Source organism: Grammomys surdaster, unplaced genomic scaffold (genome assembly GCF_004785775.1).
Source record: "Grammomys surdaster isolate TR1022 unplaced genomic scaffold, NIH_TR_1.0 64, whole genome shotgun sequence".
Taxonomy (NCBI): Eukaryota; Metazoa; Chordata; class Mammalia; order Rodentia; family Muridae; genus Grammomys; species Grammomys surdaster.
In genome coordinates, this window is record NW_021604566.1 from 6,990,352 (window position 1) to 7,000,536 (window position 10,185).

General features: G+C 40.3%; 1 protein-coding gene across 2 annotated transcripts in view; it reads left to right on the forward strand.

The window, feature by feature from the left end:
- The window catches only part of LOC114623450 (epidermal retinol dehydrogenase 2), a 19,870-nt gene extending 10,763 nt beyond the window's left edge, over positions 1-9,107 (forward strand). For both annotated transcript variants that reach the window (XM_028770121.1, XM_028770129.1), the window contains 3 exons: positions 4,401-4,545; positions 5,548-5,673; positions 8,800-9,107. In XM_028770121.1, the coding sequence (XP_028625954.1) occupies positions 4,401-4,545; positions 5,548-5,673; positions 8,800-8,893 (365 nt within the window). In that variant the 3' untranslated portion in view covers positions 8,894-9,107. The remainder of the gene's footprint in view (positions 1-4,400; positions 4,546-5,547; positions 5,674-8,799) is intronic.
- The last annotated feature ends 1,078 nt before the right edge of the window (positions 9,108-10,185 follow it).

The following is a 10,185-nucleotide window of genomic DNA, read 5'->3' on the forward strand; positions in this document are numbered from 1 at the left end:
TTTGGTTTGGTTTGGTTTGGTTTGGTTTGGTTTGGTTTGGTTTGGTTTGGTTTGGTTTGGCTTGTTGAAACAGGGTTAAACTTTTAAGACGAAGGTGGCCTGTAACTCAGTCTTCTGTCTTGGTTTCCTAAGTGCTGAGATTGTAAGCATGCACCTCTGAGCCCAAAAAGATTGTTGATGACACACTTCTACAGATTTTGAGTAAATAACAAAATAAGTCCTAGTTTCCTGTGTCTCAGTTATATGATTAAGGTTCTTGGAACTACCTGTTACCAAAATGGCACTATTTCATACAGCCTGAGACCCACACTGTTCCCTTTCTCATGGGTCTGAAAGCATGCATGGTTATTCATAACTACTGTTCATCCTCTTTCTCACAGAATACATCTTTAGATGTAAGAATCCCACACCAACAGCTGAGAAGCAAGTCAAAGCCTTCTATATTTCCCACAGTGTGGTCTTTGCTTCTGTATCATAGCCACTTACTAAGACTCTGTTGAGAAGGCAGATTGTGCAAGTTCTGAGTTCTGTCTGCTTATCAGGATGTCAGAGATCAATGACTCCATAAGAAGCACTTTGCCAGGTGACTCAGAATAGGCTAGAAGCATTTCCTCTTCTCTCTGTACCCTCTTGCCTGGTGTTGCATCCCTGAGGCCTGACAGGGACACATCTGACGCTTCCAACCCGGCTTTTGTCACTCATAGTGGCTGCTTCACAACAGAGTATACATGCCACTTTGGAAAGGGATGCAAAGGAAAGCATTAATCTACCTAGTTACTATTCCTTCTTAAGACATTTTCATTCACAGAATTCAGGCATCTTCCCCCTCCTTCTCCCTCTCCCTCTCTCAATTTGTTTTATGTATGTGAGTACACAGTTTCTCTCTTCAGATGCACCAGAAGAGAGCACCAGATCCTATTACAGATGCCTGTGAGCCACCATGTGGTTGCTGGGAGTTGAACTCAGGATATCTGGAAGAGCAGTCAGTGCTCTTAACCACCAAGCCATCTCTCCAGCCCCCCAGGCATTCTTTTAAAGTAAATGTGACTTAAAACAGAATGCACAGCATGGACAAAAATGTCACTTTCCCTCTACATTTTCAAGCGAAGTAAGGTATAAGAAGTCCTTTGTTCTTCTCTCAAAATAGAAGACTGAGTTGAAATTGGTCACTGTAGTCTATACATCACAGAAACAGCATCAATTGCTTCCTGCCATCTGCAGAATCTGGCTAACATGACTGGGTATATCAGATCCCACCACCGTGGCAAAATAAGAAGGACTTACTTGGCTCACAGTTGAAGAATTTTCAGTCTTTGGCTCTGCTGCTTTGGAGTCTGTGACAAAATCCTTCCAACAGTTTCTAAGTCACACCATGAAGTTTCCACAGTCAGCCCCACTTCACGAGACCAGTAGTGTAGCTCCCCACTACTACTGAGATAATCAACTTGAAAGAAGGATACGTTTATTTGTCTCACGGTTTTAAGGGTTTTTCTTCATGGTTCTGTGGCCTTGTTGCTTTTGGGTGAAAGTAAAGCAATATATCACATAGGAGCATGTGACAGAGGAAATCAGCTTACCCTATGGCAGTTGAGAAATAAAGATGGCTGTAGGAAGGATCCAGTCTCAGTCTCTCCTCCTTGGCATACTCCCAGTTGCCTACTAACTTCCTTCCACTCGGCCCCTCCTTCTAATGGTTCTACTATCTCCCAGTAATGCAGTAACGGTTTGTTTATGATTGGTCCAGGGAATGCCACCATTAGGAAGTGTGGACATTTTAGAGTAGGTATGTCACTGTGGGCATGGGCTTTAAGATCCTCACCCTACCTGGAAGCCAGTCTTCTAGCAGCCTTCAGATGAAGATGTAGAACTCTCAGCTCCCACCTTGATGATAATGGACTGAACCTCTGAATCTGTAAGCCGGCCCCAATTAAATATTGTCCTTACAAGAGTTGCCTTGGTCATGGTGTCTGTTGACAGCAGTAAAATCCTAAGTAGGACAAACGCCAAAGCTTTTAAAGAAACTCCTAATAATTTCGCACATAAGTACAGGTAATGTCAGTATGACAATTTTAAATCATTGAATTATTTAATTTTCATTATACTGACAATCTGAGACTTATGATTGGAAGAACATTTACTTCTGAGTACCACAAACCACACTGATCTTTCTTGCCTACATCCTCATATAACTTGCTATTTTACATATTATTGTATGAGTTTATACTTCATGGGGTTAATTTATTTGAAATAAGGCCTGACCATCCTATGTCCTATGTAACAGTTGACACCAGCTCAACAAAGATTTGACTTAGAAGTAAAACTATATGGTCTAGAGGAGCACATAGCAGCCTTTCCCATCTCATAGTCCAGTTGTTTATTAGCATATTATTCCAGTGGCCCATGGCCCATGCTACTCACTACATACTCCTCCTCATACAAAGAACTTTTGAAATGATTGCCACATCCTCGGTTGCTGTTACTATTATAAATGACCTTAACGTCATGCCATGTAAACGTTTTATAATACAAACAGACCTCAGAAATATACGCATCTGGTTCTAGATCACACTAAAGCAAATCACATAACATTTTTTGTTTCCCAGAGCATATAAAAGTTACATTTTATATCATTCTGTAATCTGTTAAAAATGCCTTCTCATTATAGCATAAAAAAACAATGTACATTCCATATTTTAAAATATAGTTGACTTAGTTAAGATTACTATTGCTTTGATGAAACACCATGACCAAAGTCACTTGAGAGGAAAGATTTTGCTCATCTTATGCTTCCTCATCATTATTTATCATGGAAGGAAGTCAGGGCAAGAACTCAAACAGGGCAGGAACCTGGAGGCAAGAGATGGTGCAGAGGACATGGAGGGGTGCTCCTCACTGGATTGTGCATCCTGCTGACTTATAAAACCCAGGACCACCAGCCCAGGAATGGCACCACCCACAATGGGATGGGCCCTCCCACATCCCTAATTAAGAAAATACTCTACAGACTAGTCTGCAGCCATATCTTTTTTTTTTCAATTTTTTTATTGGATATTTTATTTATCTACATCTCAGATGTTATTCCCTTTCCCCATCCCCCCATAAATTCCTCCTCCTTTTTACTTTTATACTATTTTAATTACATGCAAGTATTAAGGTCAGTTCTAGGTTGAGGAACTAGCAATACAATAGATGCAAATAGTCAAAGAACAAGCAGGACAATAAACATAAATAGTCAAAAAACAAGCAAGGCAATAAACAAAGTCCCATGATTACGCCCATGATCACTATTTCTAAGGGTTTATCAGGATGACCAAAATATCTGAGCCTACTTCCCTGTCCTTACCCAAAGTCATTTTTCATGCCTGAAGCCTACTTCTTTGTTCTAGCCTAAGATTTATATTCTTGAAATTACTTCTTTGTTCTAGCCTAATGTCATATTTCTGCCTGAAGCCCATTTCCTTGTCCTTGGCCAGTGTCAGATTCCTGCCAAGCACCCCTAAAAGCTCTCCACATCTCCCCCTTATTTAGTTCATAAACAAGACTGAGCATGTCTGGCAAGAATGCCTTCCTTACTCATCATAGAATATGCATTATCAAAAGCAATACACTTCTGTGTTGGTAAGGCAAAAATCCGTGCAAAATCTTTCCTGTCCTTCGCTTGCCAGCCTGTTAAATTAATAACTCTGTCTGGGGGTCCAGTTTCAGTTTAAAGTCATGTACTTTGGCTGCCAACATGTTGGTGTTGTTAAAGACAAGCTTTCACATGATGGGCAGAAATAAAAATATGCCCAGGACAAAAAGGGCTAGCATGATCAAGCTATATATGTCATTCTTGAAGCTTAACCAAAATGGAAATACTGACCTCAATCCATGGATAATTTTATTAGCACTATCTGCACCATCAAAGCTCGGCAGAGGAGCATTCTTTAAATTCATTATCTCATTTTGAAAAGTTAAAACATCCAGAGAGGTGTTAGAATTATGGCAAATACCTTGCAAGTGTCTTTAAACATTTTCCTAATTATAATGACTATCATTATAAATTTTAGAAGTAACACTCCATTGGTATTTAAAGGTATTTTCTCAATAATTCTGTGTCGAATTGACTTAAAACTAGCCAGCTCAATGTAACTGCTAAAAACTGATACTAATGATTATCTGAACTTTTAGAAAGATGGAGCCAGGAAACTTGCTCAGTGTACAGTTGTCATTAATCTTCAAATCATAAAGAACACAATCTATGAGTCATCCATGACATAGGACACAAGGAGACCAGGCAGACCTGTACACTCTAGCGCTCTCTAGCCCTCTCTCTCTCTCTCTCTCTCTCTCTCTCTCTCTCTCTCTCTCTCTCTTTCACTCTCTCTCTTTCACTCTCTCTCTCTCTCTATCTCTTCCAGACTATTGTGCAAGTAAATTTGCAGCCCTTGGATTTGCAGAATCTATGTTTATTGAAACACTTGCTGAAAAACAAAAGGGGATCAAGACTACAATTGTGTGTCCATTCTTTATAAAAACTGGAATGTTTGAAGGTTGCACTACTAAGTAAGTATATCTTTTGATTTTAAAAACATTCAAATTGATTCTCTGCCCATCCAATTTTGTTCTTTTCTTTAAGTTGCTTGCATCTCTTTCTAAAATATTTTCCGATACACAAGTAGTTTCAGAATTGTCCCTGATACATGTGTATTTACAGACTTGATTGATAATGATTACCATGCCCAATTCGCACCCATCCTGTGGCCCCAAATCTGCTTCTCTGTTTCCCGTCTTGGCTATAGTCCCTTTCTGTCATCCAACACCATTCAGACCCCTTCCCTGACTCCAAGAAAACTAGAAATCATTGAACAGTTCCCAGATTCCTTGAAAGAAAACTACATATTTTGATTAATCACAGGATTCCTTAAATATTACTACCTGAAGATTAACCACAGAAAGGTATTACCCACTTCAGGCTGTAAGTTCAAGAGCCAGGGTGCAGTGAAGCTCATTGCCCCCTTCTTGTTATTAGTTAGATTTTGTTTGCCAAGGAAAATGGACCCCTCCTTTTTCCTTGCCAAAGAAAGGACAAAAAGTCGACCTATGCTGTGTCTCTTCTCATAAGGGCACCAATACTGTTCAAAAAAAGGCTCCATGCTCATGACCTAATTACTTTCCAAGATTCAAGTCCTGATCCAAATCTATCATATGGAGACTAGGTTTAAGTGTAAATTTGGGAAATACATTCACACCATAACAGACACAAATACCCAGCTATGTGTCTTATAAACAAAGCCCAATTTGTTTCAAGTGACTCACTTCACACTTAGACCGTTCAATAAGGTTACACATGTATGATTATCTGTAACATGAATATATTGATTTACAATGAGTTTCTATTCCACACTCCAGTCGTGCTATTACTACTTTGACAATAAATGAGTAAATATAGAAATTGAGAGAGATAAGTGTATAACAACAATGCCTTATAAATTTTATCCTTAATCTTAAGAAATTATTATTTAACTTGAGGGTTTTTTTGTTTTTTTTTTTTTTTTGCTTCCTTAGGTGTCCTTCTCTGTTACCAATTCTGGATCCAGAGTATGCAGTTAAGAAAATAGTAGATGCTATTCTGCAGGAGCAGCTATACTTGTATATGCCAAAGTTTTTATACTTCATTATGTTCTTAAAAAGGTAATGGCATCAGTTTCCATGTCTCTCCATGTGCCAGTCACCAGTTTATTCCAGGTCCTACCTGGAAAAGCTGGTCAGCAAGTACTCGTTAAAATTAATGGACTTTTTTAAGGAAAATCTTCTCCATACTCTTTTTCATCTCGATGATACTTTATTGATACAGTCTCAAATTAATACAGTTTCTGTGCCCCACACCACCACCACAAGTTCAGAGACCCTTTTTGACATCTTAATATTGTATAATTGTCAAAAATGAATGGGTCTACAAAATGAACTCTGGACAGATTTAAAAGCTGTTTGGTTGCTTTAGTAAAGATGTTCTGACACACATTATGAGATGATTCTATGACCATTGATATTGGATCAATGCTTCCTCAGGTACAGGGCAAGAGAGTCAGCTAGACACCTTAAGAATCTGAAGCATTGGTTAAACTGGCAATTGCTAATAATTTTTACCAATAAAGTAGTTAAAGAACTCCAGAAGAAAAAAATCTTAAAACTATACAAAAAAAATAAGGATGAGTATGGGTGGAGAGTGAAGTGATTGCCAGGCATGCACAGGTTGTCCTGCACACACACACACACACACACACACACACACACACACACGCACACGCACGCACGCACGCACGCACGCACTCACGCACGCACACGCACACACAAAGGAAACCAAGAATGGAAGGAGAAGGGGAGGAAAAGGAAGGAAGGAAGGAAGGAAGGAAGGAAGGAAGGAAGGAAGGGGAGGGAGGGGTGAAAGTGGAGGAAAGAAGAGCATGAGAGGAAGAGGAAAGAAGGAAAAGAAAAGGAAGACATGAAAGAAGGAAATGGAGGGAAGGAGGAAGGAAATAAAAGAAGGAAGAAAGAAAGAGGAGAAGGAATGAAGGAAGGATAGAGGGAAGAAGGAAAAAAGTAGGATGGAAGGAAGGAAGGGAAGGAGGAATAAAGAAAGGAAGGAGGGCAGGAAAGAAAACCATGTTAAAAGAAAGCAAAATGGAAAGAAAAAAATGGAGGAATGGAAGGAAAGAGTATAATGAAAGAAGGAAGGAAGTGGAGGGAGGAGAAGAGAAAGAAATGAAAGATGGAAGGAAGAAAGAAGAAAAGAAAGAAAAAGGAAAAGAAGAACTGAGGGAAAGAAAAGGAAGGGTGTGAGGAAGAAAGGGAGGAATGAAGGGAGGAAGGAAGGAAGGAAGGAAGGAAGGAAGGAAGGAAGGAAAGAAGGAAAAAAGGAAAAGGAAGAATCGTCCCTAACCCCACCCCTATGTCCAAACTGAACCTCATCTCTGAAATTCACCAGTAGCAGCTTGGGCACAGTGGCCTGGGTGCAGGCTTCTATTGAATGGCCAAGTCCACTGTTCATCCTAGTCTCTCAATTCAGTTTCAATGTTGCTCCTTGTGTATGTACTTCCCCTCATAGGGTCTCCACCTTTACAAGAAGCACACTCTATGACCAGCCACCACTTTCTGTTGAATTGAATGAGTCTTTCCTCTGTCTTGTTGCTTTTGTCTTGGCCCACCAATTCTGTGCACACTTCTACTCCCTATGACAGTGATGGTTCTTCAGCTGTTTGAATATAGGCATTATTTTTCAAGTCATATGGTCGACAGCTACAGTCATATCTTTACCATTAGTTAATTTTATCTCCTTTATGCAATGAAACAGGAGTCCTTCTTCCTGTTTCCCTACTTCTTCTACCACAGAAGGGACCCCTGTGGCTCACAGGGGCTGTGGAAGGCAGCCCAAAGAGTCTTTAAGTAGCAATTTGAAACCCAGGGTTATGACCTGCTCTTTATCAAGCCTGTAATTCTTACATGTCCAGTGTTCTCCTGGCCTCAGTTTTCTTGTCCACAAATTTTTGGCCATGTTTAGCAGTGCATACAGATTTTCCACAGCACTGTGCGTTATTTCTTGCATAGTAGCAGATTGTGCTATGACAAACCCAACTTTAAAAACATGAAGCTTCATTTTTTTTTACTCTGAATAATTATGGAAATTATATTTCTTTAATGGCATACCCATTCTAGGCCATGTTTTGGGAAAGCATTAGATCATTCTGGAGAAGCAGAGGAAAAGCAAACAGGCTCAATGAAAGAAATGACATCAAACAGTCCTTCAGACAACATGTAGAGAGCCATGTGTGAGTCATTCACCATTCCCATTCAAGGATCTGGGAAAACCCTCTGATGATAGGAATTGTCTTCTTGGGAGTAGATGTAAGGTGAGAAAACAAAAGGAAATGGAGAAGTCGGGTAGGCGGTCAGGGTGTGATCCTAGCATTAGGGAGGTTGGAACATAAAGACTGCTGGAGCTTGTAGCCATCCTAGGCTACACAGTGAGATCCTATCTCAAGACCTCCATCCCTACCAAAAGAAGCTATCCTGGGTGTCCTAAGAATTGTACATAAAAATTAAGCCAGAAAGGAGAATCTCAAAACAGCCTGGACACTGAGCAACAAGTGGAGATTTAAACACTGATGGAAAACTCTCCAATATGTTAACAATTTATCAGTGCTAAAGCTGGGGAGGAAACACAGCACCCTGATGCCTCACCCCACCCCTAGGGGAAAAAAATCTTCAGTTTTCTAGATCTGCTTGTCACTTTACTCAGTCTGCAATGTTAGTCTCAAAGTCAGCAGTGTGGGGTGGTGGTCAGGGTCCTCTATGAGTCTTCCCAGGCACAGATGGGGATGGAAGAGATAAACATCTTAGGTCAGGTAGCCAACAGCAGGAGGACCTGTTGCATCTCATCCTCACAGTAGTCTTAGGAAGAAGGATGTCCTCAGCTGTTACCTGAGGACATAAAGGCCTAGAAGCTGATAAGTTGCCTTATCTGGCATTGAAAGTGCTGGAGCCAAGTTTTCAACCAAATCTCATCTACTGCAAACATGTGCTGACAATTATAGTACTCTCTAAAAGTAGATGCTTTAGAACACACACAGTACTTGATGTTTTGTAGATCAAAACAAGTGAACTGAATGGTGTAAACAGAGGAGGAAACTTCTGGGCTCAAACCTCCATGATGAGTGTTTGAACATGCAACTCCTCTGCAAAACAGACAGTCTTCAGCTCACCTAGCACAGGTATTTTCACAGATGATAACCAAGATGTTTACTCTTGTGTTCTTTTTAGCTTCTTGCCCATCAAGACAGGAATACTTTTAGCTGATTACCTGGGAGTCTTTCATATGACGGATGGCTTCATTGGCCAAAAGAAGAAATCTTAATGATAAGTTCTATGCCCTGTGCTGTCTGAGACCCATTGCTACATCAGACTTACTTCAAAGAAGAAAGGTATTTCTGTCTGACAGAACCCATCCTGTGACCAAAATGTCCTTCCAGTGTCATTTAAATGCAATGTTACTTTTGTTGTTGCTGCTGTTTGGTGTATTTTTGTTTGTTTGTTGTTTGAAAAATAAAAATAAATCGTTGTCACTCCCATTTCAACAACCATAGCAGTGTAACCATATACACACAAACAACAGAAACAGACTCAGAAGAGATAGATAGATGGATAGATAGATAGATAGATAGATAGATAGATAGATAGAGATAGAGATAGATTGTGCATGCACGTGGTGTGTGTGTGTGTGTGTGTGTGTGTGTGTAACAAGTATAATCAAAGAAAAAGAGGCTATTTAAGGGGTGATATGGGAATGGTTAGAGGGAGGGTAATTGGAATGAACTATAAGGAGGAAAAGTGGAGGAATGGTGTAATCCTATTTCAATTAAAAACATTTTTAAGATTAAAAAAATAATTAAAGAAAAAAGAGGTGGGTTCACAGGAGCTTCCCTGAGTACGGTGGTTCCTATAAAGCAGGTGGCTGTGGCTGAGGGTTCACAGAGCAAAGGAGATGTAGTGTGTGTCTAGGCTGCAAGACCTCTCTCAAGAGGACACAAAAACGCAGATTTTCTATTCTCTTATCCTCAGTTTTGGCTCTTTTGAACCCGGATCACTACTATGAAACTCATGTAACTTAATGTTTTAGTTTCTTGAGTTGCCATGGATGTTGTGACAGAACACCGACAAAAGTCCCTTAGGGAAGAAAGTGTTTCCTTTGACTCACAGTTTGAAGGTACAGTCTATGTTGTGCAGAAGTTGTAGCCAGAACAGTACAGAGGCAGAGATGAATGCTGCTATTCAGCTAACCTGTGGTTTTTCATGTGGTTCAGGGCCTCAGCACATGGAGTCATGCCACCTGCATTAAAAGTGTGTCTTCTACTTCAGCCAACCTACAGTAGGTTAATGCTCCCTGGGTACCCTATCATAGTTAACGCTCCCTGGGTACTCTATCATAGTTAACGCTCCCTGGGTACTCTATCATAGTTAGTGCTCCCTGGGTACTCTATCATAGTTAACGCTCCCTGGGTACTCTATCATAGTTAGTGCTCCCTGGGTACTCTATCATAGTTAACACTCCCTGGGTACACTATCATAGTTAACGCTCCCTGGGTACCCTATCATAGTTAACGCTCCCTGGGTACTCTATCATAGTTAGTGCTCCCTGGGTACTCTATC